The sequence below is a fragment of the Onychomys torridus genome, chromosome 1 (assembly GCF_903995425.1).
Source record: "Onychomys torridus chromosome 1, mOncTor1.1, whole genome shotgun sequence".
Taxonomy (NCBI): domain Eukaryota; kingdom Metazoa; phylum Chordata; class Mammalia; order Rodentia; family Cricetidae; genus Onychomys; species Onychomys torridus.
In genome coordinates, this window is record NC_050443.1 from 147,471,273 (window position 1) to 147,496,106 (window position 24,834).

The window sequence follows — 24,834 nt, forward strand, 5'->3', positions numbered from 1 at the left end:
TTATGCACCTCAGTGTTAAGGTTCAGAAAGTTTTGAGTTAACTCAAATTTGACTTGGCAGATAAGGGAAACTGAGGTATAAAAGCTCCGTTTGCTAATAATGTCACATAGCTAATTGGCACAACTGGGATTTAAACCTTGTCAGTAACCCCAGACTTTTAACCTCTGCCTTTTTTTTTCCTGGAGGAAAACATTTGAATGAGGCTTAACAGATGGAGGCTTGTGAAGTAGGGCAAGAAAGGGGGATGTTCCTGTGAGAAAAGTGGGCCTTGCCAGAGGAAGTGGTGCACCACCATTCTGGGGAGTGGCTAGCAATGCAGGCCAGCAGGACTCAGGTGGTCAGTGACAGTTGATGAACACAATGGGCTATGAATTGAGCAGGAGCCGGTGAAGAACTGAAGGCCATTTTCGTCTGGAGAACAAATTTGCATGTTAGGAGGACAACTTCTGTGGTCATATAAAAACTTTTGTGGAACATTTGGAAAGTATGGTCATGGGAGAAAATCACCTAATGGCAGCCACTCAGAGGCAGTGGTCACAGAATTATTGTGCCCTGCAAAGAGTCAGGGAGGGTGGTGGTCAGAGGGTGGGTGAGAGCTGCTAGTGAGAGAGTTTGTGGAGGGAGAGCACGTGGCACACACGCAAGAGGACTGAGAGTCGCTGGGGATGGTTTTGATGCTTCTTAACCAAGGCTTGCTGGTAGGGATGTTTGCTACAAAAGGCCGGGGTAGGGTGAAATAGAGTGAAGGTCAGTTCAGTGTTACACATGCTGATTTTGATGGCTTCAGTGAAGTGAGTCTAGAAAGGACATTGGAATTGAGGGTCTGTAGCTCTGGGGCAATATGAGAGCTAGAAGTGAGTTGAAGTCAGCAGCCACGAAGATTGCAGAGAGGAGATGAGCCCTGAGAAGGATGGGAACACCTGGCAGAGTGGGTGGGCAATGCAGGGTGATGGCAGAGAGATGTGGCAAGCTGGAGAGGCAGGATGGAGCAGCTGCCAGGGTGGGAGTCACTTAGTAAGGTGGCAGGGCTCTCCCTTCTGTAGAAGGCAGAAGGGCAAGGGATTGGAAGCCTGAGATTGAAGATCAGGTCCAGCGGACATAGGTGAGTGCCATGAAGAACTGAAATCAGGTGTAGGGAATACTGTTGGTGTTTTGTATAGGAAAGTGGTAAAGGTAGCATTGTCCTCCTGCCTTTCCCTGCTAATGCTCTTTGAACCTTCCCCATGTGGAGTCTGAGGGAGAAGACACTTGGCAGGTTCCAAATCCCTCCCTCTTGAGTGAAGCAGGGACAGAACACCTAAACTGGCACGGATCCCTGGCACAGATCTGCCCTCGGAAGCACTCACAGCACCCTGGCTCACATTCCTCTCTGAGGAGCAAACATTCCAGCCGAGCCAGGTCATTTAATAAGCTGCTCAGAGCAGCGCAGACTTGTTTCTCCACCTTGCCTGTTTCAGAACCAGGGGAAAACGCTGACTTTGGAAAAACTGTAATTAATGTGGGTTTCATTTGTAGGGCTGGTTCTGGCTGGACTGAGCTTGTTCTTGTATTGGGAGAACTGTAGTTTTAACTGATGTCCCACCCCTACCCCCCAGTACTGCTTTTTCCACTTGGAGACTAATGACTAAGTAGACAGGTCCTGGGAAGAAGCTGCTGGTGGCCCATGCCACCATGATGGTGTCCAGCAGCCGTGATTAGAGAGTAGTCCCCTTTTATTGGCCGCATCCACCCACTCTGACAGGGTGCGCACTCTTAGTTTCCTGCTGCTGATCCAGAGCTCATGGTTTGGCATGGAAGAGTTAAGTGCAGAAGCTGGGGTACAGGCAGGAGAGCCTGGTGGGTTGGGATTTGTGGGATCTGGCTGCTTTTCCCTATCAGTACAGAAGCTAGTTTGAGTCTTTTGGTCTGTTTTTGCATTCACACACCATGTAACCACACATGTATATACATGCAGTGCACTCCGAAACACAGCCTTGTCCTCTGCTTTCCCTGTCTCAGAGTGGGGATGGGGGAGGAAGCTGGTTTTTTGTTTGGTTGATTTGTTTTTTTGTAGTCAGGTCTGTTTCTCTTTGAGCAAGTGTCTCAGTTCTGTATCCTAGGGCTTACCCTGTAGTAAGCTTGAGAGCCAGGACTTAAGGCCCCGTCACAGGGTTGATGTGAACATAAAATAAGGAGCTGGGTGTGTGAAAGAACTTTGGGATCCGTGAGTGCTGTGTGGTTGTCTTGGGTGGTGGTAGCTGTCCTGGAGTGTGGGTAGGCTCAGGTTCCAGAAAGATGGCACCCACTCAGTCCGAAGGCTGTGAGACCTGGGGCTGTTTGCCTCAACTGTTCAAAGTACATTCTGGACAGAAGAGGTGGTGGTGATGAAACTGGACTCTGTGTGTATTGAAAAAGTCCTTTTTTCTTTTGCTCTTTCCCCATTTCGGATTTGTCCTTTGAGTCCAGTCAAATATTGATCGAGCGTTCCTGAGTACAAAGTGGAGTTCAGAGAGTTGTGAACGTACAGCAGTAACTGCCCGTGTGGAGTGAGGACAAGCTGTGTCTGAAGGGAAGGGGAGGGAGTTCAAGGTACTGGCTGGAGGACTCCTACAGGAGACATCTGTGGACTGAGCGTGATGGAAGGCAGTTCGGGACGAAGATGGCCTGGATGGAGGTGGGCAGCGGTTCCCATCTGGGGGTGAACTCACTGGGCAGGCTGGAAAGTGGGCAGCAGGATCCAGGAAGGTTGCTCTTTAGCAGGGTTCAAGTCCAGACAAGGAGAGGAACTAGCTGACAGGTCAGGGTCCATGCACAGCATTTGTTTCTTAGTTCTAATGAGAATCAAGTGTGTTGTTGATAGTAATTATTGAACAGCTTTGTAGGAATGGGCAGATCACCCTATGTGGAGTCCGTGTGGATTGATACCGTGGTGAGAAGACCACATGTTCTTCTTCCGGTTGCTCAGTTCTGCATCTTTGTCTGTGTATCTCCAGCTCTTGAGGATACTCTGCACTTTGGAAGTGGGGTCAGGAAGAGTCTGTCTCTGTTACAAAGTTTTAATTTGGATTTATTGGTTCCACATCCTCAGGCACCCACCCTTTTTGCTAATTTCTTCCTCCATTTCTGGAGTTCCTGTTGTGGAGAGCTGGGTAGTAGTTTTCACCAGAGAGTAGTAAGTAGAGGCCCCTCTGTCATCACAAATGCAGTAACTGATTCTTAAATAGTAGAAAATAGCTCTATGTGTTTGGAAACAATGTGATCTTTAAAACAGCAGTCCCCTTGATCTTTCATGAAACATTTTCTGCTTCCCTGTCCCTCTGTTGACCTGGGAAGTGGGCTGCCATGACTCAGGGCCACCCCAGTGTGGTATCTGGCCTGGCCTTACATTCTTAGACTTCTTATAGCAGTCAGACTACACAAAGAGCAGCGTGTTCCCTGGACTTCACAGGGGCCTGATTGTGGCTCTGAAGAAGCAGGCGTCTTCACACTGTAGAGTAGAACAGTTAAGAGAAAAGGTGGTTGGGAAGTCAGGGTTGGGTGTGAGTCTTGACTCATTCTCTCTATTTATTGGTTTTTCAAGACAGGATTTCTGTTTGTAGTCCTGGCTGTCCTGGAACTTCCTCTGTAGACCAGACTGGCTTCTAATTCAGAGGTCCACCTGCCTCTGCCTCCCAAATGCTGGGATCAAAGTTGTGCACCACCAATGTCTGGCTTGACTTTATACTTTCCATTATAGGAATGAAACTAGATTTCTTTTTATTATGACTGTTTTAACCATTTTTTTATAATAATGAAAAATTGAGTAATGGAACTATTAAGCTAAATAATAATAGTTGGGCGACGATGGAGTTGTAAGTCTCTGCATGACACAAACATGCTAGCTTCCTCACTTGCTTTTCTCTGCTCTGTCGTCCAAGTATCATAACTTCCTTAACCCTGGGCTGCAGGTACTCGGTGCGCGTATCACCTCAGATGGCAAACCGGATTGTGGATTCTGCCAGGAGCATCCTCAACAAGTTCATACCCGACATCTATATCTACACAGACCACATGAAAGGCGTCAACTCTGGGAAGTGAGTGCATTTTAGAACAAATTCCCCAGTGAGAATACTGCACTTTGTTTTTTCAGTTCTCATCACATTGGTTTGGATCTGAAGTTTTCAGGTTTCTCTCCTGAAAATAAAAACATTGGATTCTACAATTATCTACTTGGGTTAAGAAGTGCCTTTTTCTCTGAGGGGCAGCACCGCTGGTCCTCACAGCTATTTGAGAGTCTCTGACCTGAGCTAAGAGTGCAGGTGAAGAAGGGGAGGTTGAGTGTGAGTGAGAAGTCTGACCTTTACACTGTACAGTGGAAAGTGGTGGTGTCAGAGGTTAGGACTGGAAAGAGTGTACACAGAGTTGGCACTTCCCTGGGGGGGATCATTGACATTCCCATACCTTTTATTTCTCAACCACCAGAACATTCTTCATTGACACATTGAATGTAACGATGTGTCCCAGGATAATTGTAAACATTAAATTTAAAAGGCATATATGTATACTATAAGTGTATCTAGCACTCAGTACATATCACAGAATTGGCAACCCCTAATGTTGGCCTCTTCTTTCTGCTTTCTACCTTAGCTGTAGGTCTGGAATTCATGGGTCAGTTCTTTTCTGATGGGGTTTGCTAAGGGCTGGGGGAGGGCATGTAGGAGCAGAAGCTGTCTGAATGTTGCAGGATAGTCCGTTCTCTGATCTCTTGCTATACGAGAATGTACAGGAAAGAAACAGTGCAGGCCTGGAGGCCATGCTGCCTGCCACCAGCTACAGTATAGCTTTTTATAGTGCCATTGACCCAGCCGACCTGGTATATGGTCAGATTCTGTGAGGAGCAGCTGTATATAGAGATCAAGATACGGACATGATGTTTATTATAATCTTCAAACTTGATTTTAAAAATTAACGTATAAAACCAGTATGTGATTTACACTTGTGTTTAGTTTTTAAGTCCCAAGTTGGGTATTAAGTCATTGTGAAGTCACGTCTGGATTATTCCCCAATCTGATTCAGTGATGAATCCACATGAGTAAGGGTTGTTGCAATGTAGTGTTCACAGGCTGAAACCCTGGAAGCTAGCACTTCTTGGTGACCTGTGTTAGCACTTAGACCAGCAGGCACATTGGTCCAGTGTGGCACATTTTGACTTACACAGTCATTACTTTAAACAAAGAATAAGGTAGTTCTTTATATGTTGGAAAGCCATGGAGATTATTCTTTGCAGATTCCCAGTGCAGATCCTCAGTGATGTCTTATGCATGTAGCCACCATGCTAGATGTGGTGTGTGTGTGTGTGTGTGTGTGTGTGTGTGTGTGTGTGTGTGTGTGAGAGAGAGAGAGAGAGAGAGAGAGAGAGAGAGAGAGACTGACTCAAAGGCATCTTGTATGTTGCACTAGAATTTTCTTTGTCTCTCTAATGATGAATGATATTTGTTAAACATGGGTCAGATTCTCTGGAACCTTGGCTTTGGCAGGTGTTAACCTTTGACTAAATAGATAATAGTTTTAAAGAAGTTAAAAACTGGGCAATAGAATTCTTCCATGTAGGGAGTCAATATAGTGTATGGAAAACATCATTAGCCAGCGTTGGTGATACACGTCTATAATCCCAGACCTGCTTGCAGGCTAAGACAACAGGATTGCGAGTTTGAGGCCAGCTGGGTGCTACATAGTGAAATACTGTCTCTAAAAATAAAAATGAAGTAAACATCATAATTATACCTATAGTTTTTCTGGAATTCTTCTGGCCAGTGTTCTGGATATAGAAGACATTTTGAGAACAGTATTGAATGGTGTTAAAGGAGACAGCACGGTGTTGCAGTTGTGTATGGAGTGTGCCATTGCTAAAGCTTTCTGATGGATGGATTTATTTTGCATTGGACAAAGTACATTTGAGGCATCAAATCTGGCAAATTTGTGGAGAGGTGATTTGCTTGCCTGCCTGCCTTCCTTCCTTCCTTCCTTCCTTCCTTCCTTTGTTTATTTTGGTTTTTCGAGACAGGGTTTCTCTGTGTAGCTTTGCACCTTTCCTGGATCTTGCTTTGTAGACCAGGCTGGCCTCGAACTCACAAAGATCCACCTGGCTCTGCCTCCCGAGTGCTGGGATTAAAGGCGTGCGCCACCAACGCCCAGCCTTGTTTTCCTGTTTATGGACTGGTAATTTATTTATTTACTTTCCTTCTGGCTAAATTGGTTGTCACTGTGTTTTGTGAGGACAGAATCTCGGGTGTTTACCCAGCATGCTTCAGTTCCTGGCTGTGGAAGCTTCCCACAGGTGCTTGCTTGTTGGATGCATGAGTAAGTCGGCTGTGGTCCTGGACAGTTAGGTTCTAGCTGTTGGGTGGTAGAAACATGGCAGAGACCACAGTGCCAGCTCGTTGACTATAGTTAAGTGAGTTCTCAGTTTAGTACTGTCTCCAGACAGGAGTGAAAGATGTAACTCCTTTTGCCCTTCCTGACTTCATACTTCTCATTATGGGAAACATCCGGTTTTTCTCAGACTTGAAGGCAGATGGTGTCCAGGGCTGTAGTACGTTCTGAATTGGCAGCAGTTCAGGGTCAATGGGAACTGAAGAACTTCCTGGTCTCTGGAATCTGTAAGGCCTGCATTTGAGACTTACCTTTGTCACTTTTCAACGGAGTGGACATGGTCCAGGCTGCTTATTCTCATTCGTAAAGTGAAGGCAGAGGTAACTTCTAACAAGACTGAAGTAGCCCCAGTGTTATTTGCATGCTCGGTACATAGAAGCCTGTTGACACCATATTCTGTGATTGCTATAAACACATTGAGAGTCTTTGTAAAGAGCAAGGAGGGAGAAAGTAAAGGACTGGAAATGCAAACTTGCCTCTTGCTTTAGTTCTGCTTTGTGTGCTTTTGTAGTGATATACTGTGTACCCCAATAAAGCTTACCTGGGAATCAGAGGACAGAGCCAGCCACTAAATTAGACATAGAGGTCAGACAGTGGTGGCACACACCCATAATCCTATCACTCGGAAGGCAGAGATTCGTGTGAATCTCTGTGAATTCAAGACCATTCAAGATCACACCGGGCTATATGAGAGAAACAGAGCCAGGCAGTGGTGACACACACCTTTAATCCCAGGAAGTAATATGGCAGGATACAGAAAGGTATATACGGTGTGAGGAAACAGAACTCACTCTCTTGAGGCTGAGGATTTTGTAGAGGTAAGCTAGTGGCTGGCTGTTCTGCTTCTCTGATCTTTTAGCTTTCACCCCAATATCTGGCTCTGGGTTTTTTATTGTAAGACCTTTTAAGATTTGTGTTGCATGCCTCATTCTGTATTTCTTTAATGAAGAACACATACCTGTCTTTGTATGCTACTGTGTGTACCTGTACTTACTCAGTGTCTGCCTTTGAATCACTAGGTCTCCAGGCTTTGGACTGTCGCTGGTGGCAGAGACTACCAATGGTACCTTCCTGAGTGCTGAACTGGCCTCTAATCCCCAGGGCCAGGGAGCAGCAGTGCTTCCTGAGGACCTCGGCAGGAACTGTGCAAAGCTGCTGCTTGAAGAAATCTATAGGGTATGTCCCTTCCTGTGCAGGGAAAGGGGAACAATCTGAAGAAGGCAATTGGTATCTGTCTTTATTCCTTTCTAAGCACTTAAGCTAGAGAGCTAACCTCTGTTTGTGCACCAAGCGTTTAGAATGAACTAGTTTAATGGGTTCATTGAATTAGTTCATTAGCAGAGATCTAGCTCTATTGGGACATAGAACAGATACATTTTAATGAAGATGGAGGAGAGAAATGGAACAGTCAGAATAAAAACACAGAAGCAGGTGAAGTAACGTGGAGGCTGGCACACGGACCTGACCAAACAGAACAAGCGCTCTTGTTCTCGGTCTCTATCTCTTTCCCCATCTGTTTTTATTTTATGTGCATGCATGTATATATGTGCACCACATACATACCTGGTGCCTGCAGAGGCTAAAAGAGGTTGTCAGATTCCCCTGAAACATGTGGCTGTGAGCCACTGTTTCGATCAATCTGGGCTCTGCAAGAGTAGCCAGTGTTCTTAACCACCAAGCCGTCTCTCACTCACCCTGGGACTACTCTCTCTTAGTCTCCCCACCCCACAGTATGTTCTTAGGGGTTTGTATGTGGATAGATTTTGCAGGATATTCTAGAGTACTGAAGACTGCCTAGAGAAGCCAGGCTGTCACAGCATGGTGGAGGCTCTGGAAAGTGTGAGAACTGGGCAGTGGTAAAGAGAAACTTCAGCATTTTGCTTCTACAGTTCTATGGGTAGGCTTCAGCTCAGGTTGACTGTGTTCTTTGTGGCCACAAACTGTCGCTCACAGGTGCAGTAGACACATAAGTAAGCCCACACTTCAGTCATCCACAGCTGAGGTGACTGTCAGCAGGAGGAGATTTGAGGGCAGAGAAGATGCTAGCAAGAGGAAAATGCATTTCCAAGAGAGCATGATAAGGATCCAATTCCCAGAATGACCACACAGTGGAGGACCACTGAGCATGGCAGTCTGCACTCCTGATCCAAACCTAGCATGGAAACCTGCCCAATGGTCATGTGACAAAAGTCAGCATTCTCACAGTGGGGACAGGGAGACTGAACTGTTTCAGAATTAAGTAAACACTGGTCCTAAGTGTCTATGTTTAATCTCATTAAGTTAGGAGTGTCTTCCAATATACATGAAGAGCATGCATGGCATAGCCACTGTGCTTGATGCTGGGAGCAGTGGAGACAGGAAGTCAGGTCCTTCTCAAGACATGGCCTGTCAGGAATCTTGGATAGCCCAGGTCTGGGGCAGGTTTTTGGTGTCAAATTCAGTTCATTTTTGATGACAGATTCAGTGTTGGTTTTGAAAGATAAGTGATTAGATGTGTGTAGGTAACTGATGAAGCCACGATTCACCAGTTACTTAATTCATGGAGTTTTTTTTAAATTTTCCATCTATGTGGTGTTGGGGAAAGGGTGTGGTGGGAACTAGCTGTCCGTCTCTGAGGTCCCTGTTGGCCTGTGTAGGTCTCTTCCTGACCTTGTGGGCTGATTGTCCCCTCTCTGACTGTGGGGACACTTCTGTCCCTTCCTAGTAGACTGTGGGAAAATGAAAAACACTGTGTTCCAGAGAAGTTCAACAGACACCCGTGGGCACAGCTGGAGTTTGGGTTCATATCATTAATAGCAGACTCCAGCCCTGGTGTAAAAGCGTAGCCTACTAGTTCCAGGAGGAAAACATACGGCCTGGATTACGGATTGAACTCTATCTTTAATTGAGATCTTTAAAAAAACCATTATTGTTCCCCAACCAAATTTGCTTTGTTTTAATCATTAAGAAAACTTCCTGTGAGTGTCTCTAGTCTTCAATTAGTAAAAGGATGAAATACTGAATGTTCCTTTGACTACTTCTGTAGGTCTGTGATGTGACATGTAATGATAACCCCTGCCCCCCATCTGAAGGTGCTCTCTCTCTTTTTTTTTTTAAACAAAACTGTAAGTCTCTGACCCGGTTCCTTCTGCTCATGGGTTACCATGCCCTACTGGTTTTTCCCTGCTGTTCCAGCCACTGCCCTGCTCCCTTTCCGCCTCACCTCACTTCACACTCCTGTGGGAGCTGCTCTCCTTGTCTTCAGAGGGGAGGTCCTTTCCACATCCTCTTCAGCCTCCCTCTCAGTCTGTTTCGAGCTCCAAACTTGACTTGATCTCTTCATGCTGGAGCCCTGTGCTGGCTCCTTACCTTCCCGGAATGCAGTTGGTATTTGTGACCAGTTAGGAAAGTCCTACCTCAGGTATCGCCCCTCCCCCTTTACCCTGAGTTACAGGCTCTCTGGAGAGCCTGGCCTCTTTCCCATTGGCTGGGGGCCACTCCTCCATGCTGCTCTTCACTTCTTTCCAAGGTCTGCCTATCCCTCCAGGCCATTTCAAACGCCTGCTCCCCAAAGCCTGCTTCTGTTGTTGGACAAGTAACACCCTCATCTGTGCCCTCACATCTTGTAGCCCTTTCCCTCCCCCCAGCCTCAGTGGTGTCCTGTACACGGACCCTGACATCTTTATTGCATTAACATCTCACTCCAGTGCCTAATACAAGTCAGCTTCCAGTACCTAATACAAGTCAGCTGAGGATGGTGCAATAGAGCTCAGTGCAGGAAACAGACAGAAGAGAATAGTTTAATTTTAGGCAGTCTCGGGAAAATGAACAAGCTCTGTGAAACAATTAGTTTTGTTCGTCAGACTTCCTGTTGTATATGGACAAGCAGCTTTTGTCCTAAAGTTTGCTGGATAAATGAAAAATGTTTCTTGTTCTTTATTAACTTAATTAAGGAGAAGGATGGGTTCGCAAAAGGCCTACCAAACTGAGAGTAACAGCCGAGGACTGGTTGCTGCTGGGAGTTGGCTTATTCCCTGCCCTGCTTGCATTCAGAAAGGAAGGGATTACACCCTGTAAGCATCCCTGACTGGCTGCCTGTTGTAGTCAGGGTCTAGCCTTGGACAGCAGTGAGCCATGGTCACAAACTGGATATTTTTCTTAGATATGTAAGATGGGTAGATATTTCATGACATCTTGCTTGTACTCCGTAAGGGTGTGTGTAAGTTGATGTTGCTACAGGCACCCTAGAAAGAATAATCAGAAATAAAGGCTTTTTCAAAGACACATATTTAAACAGCAACTCAGCTGACATGGTTGGAAATACAGAATGAAGAAAGGAAGCAACCCAAACAGTTGTCCTTCGGGGTGAACATTTTGAAGAAAATTGTGTTTTGCCTGTGCTTGGAAGAAAAAACAGGAAAGGAGTCTTGGGGACAGATAACCTCTCAGTAATGAGAATAGGTGGTCTGACCATGGCCCTTGGCAGTGCCAAGTCATGGGAAGAGGCAGTGAGCAGTTCAGCGCAGATGGGGTGAGTGCAGGGACACCTCAGAGATATTCCTTATGTGTGTGATGACTACTCTGTGACACACTCAGTGAGCGCAGGTCATTGTCTGCTTAACCCTTTAGCAACTACACTGGCCCTCGAACTGTACATGCCTTCTTTCACTCAGTAAGATGATGCCCTCTGTTGCCCCAGTTATGAAGGGAGGAGTTCGTTGTTTTCCCCACTAGAGGTGTGCCTGGGAATGCTGATTTCCTGTGTTGTTATGTTTTCAGCTGTTGCTTGGGTTAGCTTGAGCTGGTTGCTAGACCAGTTGTTCTCGGGAGCCCATGTTCCGTTGCTGCTGTGTGAGCTGCAGTGCACTGCTCTGGAGCCTCTGGTATTATCTCTGCCTTCCTCTCCCTGCTTGCTGATTCCTCTTTCTGTTGTACTAGAATTAGTTACTAGAGTGTTTGTGTTTACAGGGCGGATGTGTGGACTCGACCAACCAAAGTCTAGTTCTGCTGCTCATGACCCTTGGACAGCAGGACGTTTCCAAAGTCCTGCTGGGACCACTCTCCCCTTACACGTAAGCTCTTTTCAGTTGACCTCATTACCCTGTTCAGTTTGATTTTCTGATTGTACAGAATGACAAGATGTGCTGTGTGTAGCCTGTGCCCACAGCAGTGCGCCTGCTTCTATTGGTCTTTACCAGCCAGCAGTTGTGACTGTCAGCCTGGTGTTTGGTCACACATGGGTTTGGGGCTCCCTTCTCCTATGACAGCTGTTGTCCTCATGTCATCTGAGATGTGTCCAGTATACAGTTCTTGTGTCTGTACTTGATGTTTGTTAGTATTCTGGAGATAAACTTTTATATAGCTTGAAGTTTTTCCAATCCCATCTTTTCGCTAGCATCCTTACTGTGGCAGATGGGTTATTTTTCCAGTGGTATGAAATGTTAACTGGCTGGGAGAGATAAATGGATAGGAATGTTACCAAACCAGTTGGGAAGTTATAGAGGTGAGTTTGGGCAGTTTGGATATTAGCAGAAATTAACAGCTAAGGTATAAAAACTTGCATGCTCCAGAAATAGTAGCTAGCCAGAAGAGTCAACTTACAGAGCACAAAGCGAAAGAAGCATTTCTAGTCAGGAATAAGTGAACAGGTTTGAAAATAGGCTGTGTGTGTGTGTGTGTGTGTGTGTGTGTGTGTGTACATGCACATGTACTTACATGCTTACAGACTTAAAGGCAGCCGTGTGACCAGCTGGGGTGGTAAACTGGGGAGGTGCGGGTCGTCTGGACTGAACTGTCCTTTTTCGGTTATCATGGTACCGATGCTGTGTATCTGGAAGGTACAGTACTGTGATAGCTGAAGAATGGCGGTGCCATCATGTTGGGGTGGGGCGACGCTTCGGCAACCGGAACCTTGGAAGAGAATCTTTTACTATTTGCGTTGGCAGTGGGAGTTTTTTAGAATAGAAGATGAAAGAGAATACACTGTTAGCAGCAGGGGAAACTGATAAGCAGGACCCGAAGAGCCACACATTATCTACTGATAATGTGTGTAAAGTGTTTCACAGGACAGGAAACCTAGAGTTGAGTAATCCGGCCTCTTCAGTAGTCAACATTGCTCTAAGAGAATGGCACTGGGGCATCCAGAGGGGAGGTGGAGGTGAGCACATGGCCCCAGGTGCAGGGTCCGCCTCCCATCAGAGTTGCCTGAAGCAACTGGTGATTGTGTGAGCATCCTGGGGCTGTTGGCCTCTTAGCCGGTCAGTGCTGTGTCCAGCTTCTGCTCCAGGGCAGCAGAGGCCTCGTGGCTCTCCTGGAGGCAGCAAGAGCCACTGTCTCCAAATGTATGTGGTCCAGGGCATGGGCCTTGGCAGGACATCATGTGAACTGGGGATATATGTTTGTATCTTTTTTTCTTCTTGGTGCTTTTTTAAAAAGTTGGTTTTGGAGAGTGTTTCAGTTTGGCTTTGGGGCCTTATATAATCTTTTAATGTCTACAGCCTCTCTGGAGATGACTAGGATGTGACTGTTCCCTCCTCAGCATGTCCTTCACCACATAATCCTTTTAGGTTTCCTTTCTTCTTACTGCAGCTCCTGGGAAAACAGTCGTCTGCTCTTAGTGGAACATTGAAAGAGTAGACCAGATAGGAGCATTCTGTGCTTGGAGGTTTGGGCCTGAAGTTTAGACATGTGCTCCCTCCTCTGCGGCTTTATGCAGAAGGCTTTTCCCAGGGTGGGAAAGTGCACCTGAACCCCCCTCCTGCCACATACATACCCCATCTGCCCCAAGCACTTTTCGATGTAAGCAAGCACAATTGAAGGAAAGGGAGTTATGTTCAGCCAAGACATGTCCGTGATTGGGACCCTTTTGTCCTTAATCTTGTGGAAGGCTCCAACATCTCAGAAAGATAAAGAATGAACCTGGGACCTTACAGGCATAATTGCATCTATCTGTTAATGGGACAGGCTCCATGACTCGTCATGGGGGTGGGGAGAGTATCACATGCATTTTCTTGTGCCATTAAAGTCATAAAACACAGGTTTTTTTTTTTTTTGTTGTTGTTGTTGTTTGAGTTGGTTTGGTTTGGTTTGGCTTGGTTTGGTTTTTCGAGACAGGGTTTCTCTGTGTAGCTTTGTGCCTTTCCTGGAATTCACTCTGTAGTCCAGGCTGGCCTCGAACTCACAGAGATCCGCCTGACTCTGCCTCCCAAGTGCTGGGATTAAAGGCGTGCGCCACCACCGCCTGGCTAAAACACAGTTTTTAAGCCTCACTTTTCCTCAAGGAAAGCAGAAGGAAGAGACTTGGTTTGAAAAAAGCATGTGTATTTCTTCTGGCAGTCTGCATGTGTTCGATGTCCTTGAGCAGTATGGGAAGTGCCCTCTTCTTGAGCATCAGGACTAAGAACATTTTCTCTCCTTGTTCAGGTTCCTGCTGGGAAGTCAGGGTCCTGTGTTCCTCCCTGCCCTGCCCTGCCCTGTCTCCCCATTGCTAGAGGAGGGTGCTGTTTCCATCCCTCTGTACTGTTTAATTGAGAAAATAGTTGACATAGGTGAACTTTTTGAGGCCAGGTAGTTTTTTCTCTGTAGAATAAGTATTATTGGATGCCATTGACCTGTGAAGGGAATCTCTCTCTTTTCTTTATCTTTCTTTTTTTTTTTTTTAATTTGAATATTGTTGATTTCTAGCTGGTGCCTCAAGCTTAATTTTACAGTTTAGGGAGAGATTGCACTTATTTTAAAGTTGAAATAACATCAACAAGTTATCTATCTATCTATCTATCTATCTATATATCAGTATATCATCAGGTGTCTTAGAATGCTCAGAAATCATGACAAGAGGTCAGAGCTAGCAGGCATCGGCTTTCTGCCTGTGCATGAGGCCTTGGAGTCCAACCTGTGTGGCCTTCAGTGTGTCTATGCCACAGAGCCACCAGGAGGCTGACGGTGAGCATCTCCCACCCGCTGTCAATAACATGGACGGCCCTAAAGCCATGAGCTGTGCAGACAGACTGAAGCGTGGCTGGTCCGGTGCATAGCAGCATTCCTGGCACCGATTCTGAGGAACTCATCCTGCCTGGACACTCCACATCCCAGTCTGTTCTTCCCATCACGTCACTTTGAGTGCCAGGAGGTAGAGTCGGCTGCAGATTAGCTACCGAGCTGTCTATCAATCTCAGTCTGTTACTTTTAAGAGTTATGATTGACTTCTAGTCACACTTCTTCCCAAACGGTACGTTCTTATTTATTCTTCCCCAGAATTGTGGAAGTCATGTTTGTTTAATAGACACAGTGTTTGCTGTGAGCAGAACACTTGTTTGGTTGGTTTTGGTTTTGTTTGTTTCTGTTTCTAATACTACAGATTAAACCAGGGTCGTGTGATGTTTAGCCAGCTGAGTGCTCTGCCACTCAGCTAGACGAGTGAGCCTCAACCCCCAGATAATATTTTGAAAATTACTTCTTTTCTTTTTTTGAGATTGTAATAGAATTACATCATTTCCCCCTTTCCTCCCTCCAAACTCTCCCATAACCCTTCCTTGCTCTCTTTCAAATTCATGGTCTCTTTTTCATTCTTTGTTACATACATGCATACATACATACATACATACATACATACATACATACATACACCTAAATGCATAAATACAGTCTGCTCAGTCTGTATAATGTTACTTGTGTGTGTTTTCAGGGCTGACCATTGATACTGGATAGCAGTAGTTGTGCCCTTCCCTGGGGAAGACTATTTGTCCTGTTCTCAGCATGTCCTAGTTGACTCTAGTTTTTTGTATAGGGTTGAGGCCTCCTGGGCTTTCCCACCTGTCCACTTCAGCATGTCTGCTGTTGCTCTTGTTCAGCTCATGTTTAGGCAGTCATGCTGGTGAGACTCTATGGGTATAGCTTCTGACATTTCTAGAAGCCACAATCTCACAGTAAACTACATGATCCTTTGGCTCGTAAAATCTCTCCACCCCCTTCCAAAATGTTCCCTGAGCCTTAGGTACAGGAATTGTAAGCGTTATCTATCAGTTGGGACTGGACTCTACAACTCTGCGTTTTGATTGGTTGTGGGTTTCTGTAGTGGTCTCCCTCTGTTGCAAATAGAAAATTTTCCTTGCTGTGTGAGGACTGCACTTAGCTGTGGGTTTAAGGCCAAATATTCAGAATGTAGTTAGGGCTTATGCTGGCTTAGAAGTGGTGCTTGTAGGTGCTCCTCTAAGATCCAGGACCAGGTGTGGTTTCTTTCTTGTTAAACAGAAAGATGTCTTTTTATATCTTTTAACTCATGTAGTTTTCAACATAACCTGTGTTAGTGAAAAAGTAGGTGCTATTGTGTGCATCAGAGGTGATAGACATGCCGCTTGCCAAGGTCACACAGAAAGCAAGTGGGGTTCTGGCTGGGGATCCTCTTCTCTTACCACTGTGAGCTCAGGTAAGAGCTGGGGTCCTGTCCACTCTTCCAGCTTCTCAGGGCGTTGCTGACAGAGAATATCATGCTGCAGCTTTCAGAGGTCCTCATTTCAGCCTCTGCCACATCTTAGACCATGACCCTTCTTTCCTGTAGCTAGGGGAGTGCCGAAGTACAAAAGCCTCTCTCCTTCAACCTCAGGAGCACCTCAGCTGCTCAGGGCTGCTTGCTCACACCCATGTGACAGTCTCCTGATTATTGGCTTTGCTGCTTGCAGGGAGCACTTGCAGCTTGCAGGGAGCACTTGCAGGGAGCTCTTGCAGTGTCCCTGCCATACATTTGTCAAGTGCAGTGAAAGTTGAAACATCCTGTGACACTTTTTATATTTCAACCTTAGGAAATGTTTGGATTATAGTAAAATAAAATGATCCCTGCTTGTGAAGAGTGGTTGGCTAAACTCAGCCTGGATCCCTGTGTACCAGCAGTGCGGCCAGCCTGGTTCTCTTTCCTGTTGCCTCTCACCAAGTTTAATAACGTCATGCTTGGAGTAGAGTTTCAATGTTGTTGGCATTAAACACACCACTGATCTCAAAAGCTGCCATGTACTGACCACAGGGGAGCACGGGAAGCAGTTTTTCCTACTCTCAGATCTTATGCCTCAGCCTCCAGGGACAACTCTTAAACCTACCGCGTTGGTAACCTTAGCCTTACCCACATTCAGGTGACAGAGAACCTGCTGGATGGTGGGAGAGGAGGCAGGGTGTTCTGTTTGGGTCACTGCCCCCTCCTCTCGGGCTTCCTTGGGCACTTGGAGGGACTCTCTGTGTCTGAGCTTGTCCTCCTGTCTGCCGGGACTCTGGGGCAGATGGTCCTTCCCTGTGGACAGTGGGAACAACTGACCTTCGGAAATCTACAGAGATGATTATCTCTGCTTCCAGAATTCTCTGAAACCTGCTTGTCAGATAGACTGGAGGTTTTCATAGAAAAATCTTGTTTGTTTTGAAAGTGAATCACTTTGTTCTGGAAGAAAAAATCATTGCAGATCCCGTTGTCAAGTGAGGAATTAAGATCCTTCACTCAGAAGTTGCATAGAACTCCAGTTGCCCTGAGTGGTTTACCTATAAGAAAAGCTGTCCCTGCTCTTGGATCAGTTTCCCCTTTCTTAAGGAAGCTGTTTGTTTGGATTTAACACCATCCCTGGTCACTTTTCAACTTCATTTTTGCTTTCTACTATGCCAGCTGCAGAAGATGTAGGGAGGAGGCTGGAGATGGACGAAGGACACTCTGATAGATTTCCTCAATCCCATCTGTTGCAGTCTTCCTCAGACAGCTTGAGAGGTCGGTAGAACACCCTGTAGAAAGTCCAAACAGCCTTTGCTTTTCTTAACTGTTCCCAAAGCTACAAATCCCTCAGGGCTGCACACACACTCAGTTCTCCATCTCTCCTACCCTCCACAACACCAGGCAAGCTGAAGTCCCCAGGAGTTCTGCCAGCTGGGGAGGGCGTCTGGTTTTCTGAGCACAGTTGAGTGATTCAGAGTGAGGTAGTTGGGTGAGGCCCAGAGGGACACTTGCCTCAGGCCCGTGTTAGTACACCACAGCAGTGAGGGACAAGCCGTCTTCCCCCTGGGCGTGCGGATGAGGGGTGAGGACCTGGTGTTTTCTCTGCTGTTGCCAGCTGGAAGCTTGGTCACAGATGGGGCTTGTTTATCTGAGGGGTTCATGTCTTTGTTTTCTTTTTTCCCTGAGACAGAATGGGATGGATGGAGAAAGGGAAAAGTTTCCCACGGGCAGTCAAACCAGAAAGCCAGCAGGGGGAGAACTTACTTCCTTGATTATCAAGAACATTGCCGACGTTTCTGTTACCCCCAACTCCTCCATTCTCTCTGGTGCCTTCTTATCAAATGCCTTCAATAGCAGGGAGGGAGTTTCATGTGTGCAGAAGGCCGTCACTGTTGAAATGCATAGATGACTTCGGCAGGGGATCAGCCCAGTGTGGCAGTAACTTAAGGAGCCTCTAAGCAGAGAACGCTGAAGCCCACAAGGGAGGGAAGAATCACATAATGGGTGTTACTGCTGAGAAAGGCTTCATGGAAAAATTTAGAAATGGGCTTGTGTTGTAAAGATGAAGTCGTGTGTTTTTAGATGGAGGAACAGCAAAGTAGATCCACCCAGAGCTCTGGTTCTGCCAGGTAGCTTAGTGGTTGGTTCCTTTCTTGTGACATGCTAGGCAGCTCAGACAGAGGGTGAGTTCATCAGCCACCCTTTAATCTCTTGGTATCTTCCCCTCCTGTGACTGGATCAGAAGCACAGGGGAGGCACATTCACAGCAGCAGACTTTATCCTTACTTTCATGCATAATTGACCTCGGGTGGGACCCAGGATCAGTACATTTAAAAACTCATATATATGTATTTATTTAAACAGCCGCATCTAAATATAATTTACATGGCCATACAGTTTCCCCATTTATAGTGTACAGTTTAACAATTTTTAGTATACTCCTAGAGTTGAATAACCACAGTCTCATTTTAGAACATTTTATCACCCGGAAAGAAACCCTGTGCCCATTTGTGGTCTCTGCCCATTCTTCCCACTCTGCCAGCTCTCTGTCTTAGTAATAGAGGTTGTTGTTTTAGTTTTCAAGATGGTTTCTCTGTTTAGCCCTAGCTGTCCTGTAACCTGATTTGTAGACCAAGCTGGCCTTGAACTTAGATCTGCCTGCCTCTGCCTTCCAAGTGCTGGGATTAAAGGCTTGCCACCAAGCCTTGAAGCAATAGAATTCTTATTATGACCATTTCATAGAATACAAGTCATAGGTTGGGGATTTAGCTCAGTGGTAGAGCACTTGCCTAGCAAGCGCGAGGCCCTGGGTTCGATCCTCAGCTCAATAAAAAAAAAAAAAAAAAAAGAATACGAGTCATATAATATATGGTACTTATTGACCAGCTTCTTTTTTTTTCCCCCTTCGGAGCTGAGGATCGAACCCAGGGCCTTAGGCAAGCGCTCTACCACTGAGCTAAATCCCCAACCCGTTGGCCAGCTTCTTTCACTTAGCACAGTTTACAAAGCTTGTCTGTGATACAGCATGTAGCACTTTAGAAAGCTGGGTGATATCCCATTGAATTTGACACATTTACTCTCTCATCTGGGGGTGGACATTTGGGTGGCTCCTTCGCTTTGACTCTTAGGAACAGTGCTGTTACAATGTATGTTTGTGCAGATGTTTTGTAGGGTTTTCACTTCTTTCAGGCATGTATCTAAGAGTAAGATGTCATGCCTTAACTCCTTGCTTGAGTCTGAGGGGCGAACTGTTTTCCAAACAGTGGCACTTTCCATCACTGTCAGGGCATGTGAAGTACCCTCTCCTTGCCTTCCACCACACTCATTACTGGGTGGATTTCTTAGTGTTGCCATCCAGTTGAGTGTGAAGTGGGATCTTACAGCACTTTCCCCTTTTCATTCCCTTCCCATGTGCTTGCTCTGCTTTTGGGGGTTCTACTTGAATCTCTTACCTGTCTTTTCAATGGTTTTCCTAAGTTATTGTAAGAAATCTTCACATTTTCTCTTACTGCTGTTAAGGAACTGTTCGCTATCCAAAAGTAATGAAGTTCACCGAATAGTTTCAGCCCTTACCCCAACGTCTTTGAAGTGCTTGAGTTTGTTTTTTTGTGTGATGGAGGAAGAGCTCTGGTTCCTTCATTCTTTGCTTGTGAATTATCAGTCATTCCCATATCATTTGTGTAATTCTTTCATGATCAAGCTTACATGGTTTTATTTCTTGACCCTCAGTTCTGTTCTGCTGATGTGCACATCTGGTATTTTTAAAGTTCTTCAGGGGATCCATGTGTACTTTAGGCTTAGAACTCCGTGGCTGGTAGGGAGGTGGGCGGGGTCAGGAAACGGCACAGCACAGGTGTCTGCGTGATGCTTTATTGCAGATGGACAGAACAGGGTTCTTTCTTCTCTTACCAGTGTTTCTTCAGCTGGCTTGCTGAGACCCAGCAGGGATATTTGCCAGCAGTAGATCCTGAGTCCCTTTACTCTGACAGCACAGAGTGTAGCGAAGAGGAGAGCATGTGTTTGCACGTGCTGTGAGGACAGGCTTTTCTGGGAGGATGCTTCCTCTAACCCTTAGGAACCTATGTGTTTAGTGACTGCTCCAGGTAAGCTGTCTGGTCAGACTGGGTTCATACTCAGCTTAGTAGGGCTGCTGTTTGAGGGCCCTGCAGCTGCTTTGCAGCCCACCTGAAGAGCTGATGCCTCAGGTCCCTTCGGCGGGAATGCTGTTCTTGCTCTTACGGGAAATGGTAAGAAACAGCCTCATGAATCTTTCACAGTGCTTACTGTGAGCTCCTTACCATTTGTCTCCTATTAAATATGTGCAAATGCAGTTCTTCTCCTTCTCTGTTGCTCTATTTAAAAATTTATAACTGTTCTTAAGAACTAGTTACACCAACAGATGGAAATTGTCATGGGGAAGCATTCCCTTTTTCAACCTTTCATTAGACCGCCCTGTCCCCAGCACAGTAACAGTGCCTGTATCTCATGGACATTTAGGAAACACTCTTTAGTCTATAGAAGGCAGTTGCTGGAGTTCAGTCTCAGAAATAGTATTTGTTTATCTTTTTACCCTGTGATGCTGTGACTGATGGAGGTAAATGTTGTATGGACCACTCAAAGTTACCTCTATATTTATGTCTTCTCTCTAACAAGTGTGTGGGACTAAATGGCTGGGTGTCTTGCACAAAACTCTAGGCTCTATTTCCAGCCAAACTTACCTTGCTGGGTTGTGTGTGTCTATAGGCTGCTCCAGTAATCTTGAGAAACTGACAGGCTATAAATATTACTTAAACAGTTTTGATTAGACATTTTTAACTTCAGTCTTCTTAGTCTCAGGAATTAAAATCTTGAGTTTTAAGAAGGCAGAGTTTCTTTTAAAATGAATGTTTTCATTATTTTCTTTTAGGATAGAATTTTTGCGGCATTTGAAGAGCTTTTTCCAGGTTATGTTTAAAATTGAAACGAAGCCATGTGGTGAAGAACGCAAGGGTGGGGACAAAGTGCTGATGACCTGCGTTGGGGTTGGCTTCTCGAATCTCAGCAAGACCCTCAAGTGATGCTGTTACACCGTAAGCCTCCGTTGTGGATGGATGAAGCAGAAGCTGCAGAGGACCTAAGGGACCATGCCCAGATGTGTCCATCCAGCATGCCCAGATGTGTGCATCCAGGACAGGACAACCTCCTAACAATAAGGACTTTATTAACTAGTTTTCCACTGAAAATACTGATGTGCAAATAGAAGACGTTTCTACCCTGTGACTCCAGCTCTTTCTCCAGTGACAGTGACATTCCTTGGAGGCCCAAGCTGTGAGCGTCCCAACTCATCTGGAGGAGGGGCCCTCAGGAAGTGGCCGTGCTGCTCAAACAGTCTGTGGACTGTGGTTTTGTGTGGGGATTCACGTGGCAGTGTGTGTGGAAGCCCTGTTCACCATGACAGACTGTGAGAATGCCAGAGGCTGGGGCATTTCGTTTATCTCTTGTTTTGTGAATGAGTTGTTGCACAGGTGCATGCTGTATTTAATCTGGTAAATTGTGTGTGAGGGACCAGTGGTTGGGATGCGGGGGGCAATTCTGGGGTGTCTTTAGGTGTTTTCTATATTCCAGGTATGGCATAAATTTTGTTTTTATTCTTCTAATAGCGCTATAGTGTAAATTATTATTTCCATAAGAAAATTCAAAAGGATATTTTGTTTGTTTGATGTTTATAATGCAGAAACATTAGATCTTCTGGTTTAAAGGTGTAACAGCCAGAGTCTACGATGTTACCTACTTGTAAGCTAATGTTCCTGTTTCATGGATGCTAGCAAGAGTCCTAGCTGTCCAAGTCCTGGGTCAGAGACATAGGACTTTGTAGCATAGTAGGCAGCATAAACATGTTTAAACTGAAGTCTCTACTGCCAAGTCCTGCTGTGGGAGGAAGGGGCTCAGGTAGGTGTGCATACAGTAAAACTCACATCACAGGCGGGGAACATGGGTGCTGAGGAATCTTCCTTCTTCGTAGCAAGTCTGTTCTTTACTCCACTGGAAAGACTCTTTGACCCCTCAAGACTGCTTACTGCAAACAGTTTCGAGAAGGGACTTAGGCAGAGACCAATGAGAATGTGCAGGGGTCCCAGGATCACGGCAGATTCCCCTGTAGAGTGTGCGTGTGTGACATGTACAGGATACACCAGTGGTGTTCTCCCTGTTGCAGCAGGCATTGGAAGTCAGGGTGGCCTTTGCCTCACTCTTCTTCCTCAGAACCTTTTCCTTTCATTAAAAGAGCAGTGTCATTTGCTGCTGGCTGAAGATGCAGAGCTGGAGATCTGACCTTGAGGGACACCGGGACATTCTGGATGAGGCCCTGAGCTCAGAGCATTCCTTTGTATAGCCGTGTCCTGTTGGTGCATAACAGTTTAAAACAGTACTCACTCAGCATCCCAGAGTTGGTAGGTCACAAGTGTGGCAGGTGTGGATAACGTCTCTACATGACATCACACATGGTCGCTGTCAAGGTATCAGCCCCTCGGGCTCTCACTTGAAGGCCCTGGGTAAAAAGAGAGGTGCAGGATTCAGGGTGTGGGATTGAAGTCCATTCCTTTGCTAGCTGCTGCCAACAATGGAAGCCTGTGAACTCTACCTGCAGTTCCTCTACTTGACCCCTCCATCTTCAAGCTAGCAAGGCTGTGTCAAATCCTTGACATTTAAGCAGAATCTGACTTCCTCTTGGGACACCAGCTAGAGAAAATATTACCTTGAAACCATCTGTGGTGTGGCGGTCCCACCTGGGCAGTCCTCCTGTCTTAAGGTCAGGCAGTTACGACACGGTCTGAATTAGTGTGTGTTTGGTCATCTTAGAATTTGGTCTACCACATATTGGAGGCCACTGTTGTTTTAAATGACACCTGCTCAAACAGAACTAAGTGACTGTGGTGCTTTGGACCTGCCAGGTTTTCTCTAACAGGGGCTCCTGTTCTTTCATATGTGCTTTGGAAATACGTGTCAGTGTCAGGGAGCAGGTAGAAGCCCGAGCAGCATGGAGGACATGTGTGTCTGTCTGTTCTGTCTGTAAACACAGGAGTGTCTGGTGAGCTCTAGCCCTCTGCTGCAGCTGGTTCTGGAGTTGGAACATCTGGGAGCAGTGGTGAAGTAGAAAGGATGAATTGGTTTCCTCCCCCCATTTGAACAAGATCTTATAGTAAGTAGTCCAGATTGCAATGCCTCAGCTTCCTGAGTACTGTGATCACAAGGCTGCATCCCCACAAGTGCAATATTTAAACAACCGTTCTTGATGGTTTCTCAAAGAAAACAAAGCCAGCCCTTCTGTAGGCTTGAGTCATCTGCCAGCTGCTGTCTGGAGACCACGCGGCTCGTGTAGTCTGCTCTGTTCTTGGCTTTGCTCCTTGGTCTAGCCATTCGCCACAGGTTGTTTAGGAAGTGGTAGAGTTCTGTTTGGACAGATCTGGTGTAGGAATTTGGCTTTCTGTCTTGGCCTTCCCTGTTTTGGTTTCTATTGCTGTGATAAAACACCATGACCAAAAGCACCTTGGGGAGGAGAAGGTTTTTGATGTTGTTTGTTTGTTTTGACTTAAGTGTCCCAGGACATGCATCCATCATGAACTCAGGGCAGAAATTCAAGCAGGAACCTGGAAGCAGAAACTGAAGGACAGACCATGGGATGGGAGTGTTGCTAACTGGCTTGCTCAGCCTGCTTCCTTCCTTTCTTATCTTTTTTTTTTAGTTTTTCGAGACAGTTTCTCTGTGTAGCTTTGGAGTCTGTCCTGAAACTCACTCTGTAGACCAGGCTGGCCTCAAACTCACAGAGATCTGCCTCTGCCTCCCGAGTGCTGGGATTAAAGGCGTGCACCGCCACCGCCACCACCTGGCTCAGCCTGCTTTCTTATAGGACTCCAAACCCCCTGCCCATGGGTGGCCCCACTCACAGTGAACTGGGCCTTTCTCCGTCAATCATTAGTCTAGAAAATGCCTCATACACTTGCCTACAGGTCAGTTAAGAGATTTTTCTCACTTGGAGTTTCCTCTTCTTAAAGGACCCTGGCCTTTGTCAAGTTGACACAAAATTATCCAGCATGCCACTCTTTTCAGATTATAGACCGCTCTTAAGTATGGAAGGTAGATGGGAAAACTAACACACTCAGGAAATGGAAAGTTTTGGTGGTGTATGTAGTAGGACTGGATTTACCTGGCTGAGACAGGAGTGGGGTAGGCTGAATAAATGGATTTACACAGGTGCCCCTGTGTTGGAGACTTAGGGATTTAGCATGTGCCCAACCCATGTTTCCATTATTACCCATCCAAGTCATGACAAGTAACCAGACTTAGAACTCCACATTCAAGTGGCCCTAGCCTGTTCTTCAGAAGTGACTAACAGTTAGTGGGAACGTCAGTAAGCACACCAGGCCTTTATGGCCTTTTGTTGGCCACAACTAAGAAGTCATTTGAGAGGAATGAATGATCAGTATTTGACATCTAACAGATCAAGTCAGATCATCCCTTTACTCAAACAGAAGTTGTCATTTTGTCAGGGTGCTGGGTGTAGGACTGCTCCAGGGCCTTGTCATATTTGGCTTATACTTGTCAAGACGGTCTGACCCAACCTGGAGGGCAGGTCCTGATTGTACTCATTTGAAAACATCCTGGGTGATTCTGACATCATTGCATTTCTCCAAGGACTCAGGATATACTTTATTCCTCTCCCCACAATCTCCAACCCTTTCAAGAACCTTGCGTTCAAAAACTGTTATGATTGACTGGATTGTTAGTTTCTGTCTGCTACAGTTTGGGGGAAAGTAGATGCCATGTTAAATATGGAGGTACTTAGCCAAGTGATGGCACATGGTGAGCTTACGTGTCTGTTCTCTTGAGTACCGGGTCACCAAGGCTAGGACAGAGTAGCAGGGTGGCTGCTGGTCTTGGAGTAAGGGCAGTGCTGTTTCCTGCTGCTGCATCTGGGCGTGCATGGCCATCCAGAAGCCCTTGCTTAGTCTTCATAGAAGAATGTT

At 46.0% G+C, this 24,834-nt stretch overlaps 1 protein-coding gene across 2 annotated transcripts in view; it reads left to right on the top strand.

The window, feature by feature from the left end:
* Positions 1–23,360, top strand: part of Rcl1 (RNA terminal phosphate cyclase like 1) — a 49,435-nt gene extending 26,075 nt beyond the window's left edge. The window contains exons 6-9 of one of the 2 annotated variants that reach the window (XM_036176928.1): positions 3,927–4,052; positions 7,410–7,566; positions 11,338–11,441; positions 20,739–23,360. In XM_036176928.1, coding sequence (XP_036032821.1) covers positions 3,927–4,052; positions 7,410–7,566; positions 11,338–11,441; positions 20,739–20,889 — 538 coding nt within the window. In that variant the 3' untranslated portion in view covers positions 20,890–23,360. The remainder of the gene's footprint in view (positions 1–3,926; positions 4,053–7,409; positions 7,567–11,337; positions 11,442–20,738) is intronic. The other variant, XM_036176929.1, reaches the window with a different exon arrangement.
* The last annotated feature ends 1,474 nt before the right edge of the window (positions 23,361–24,834 follow it).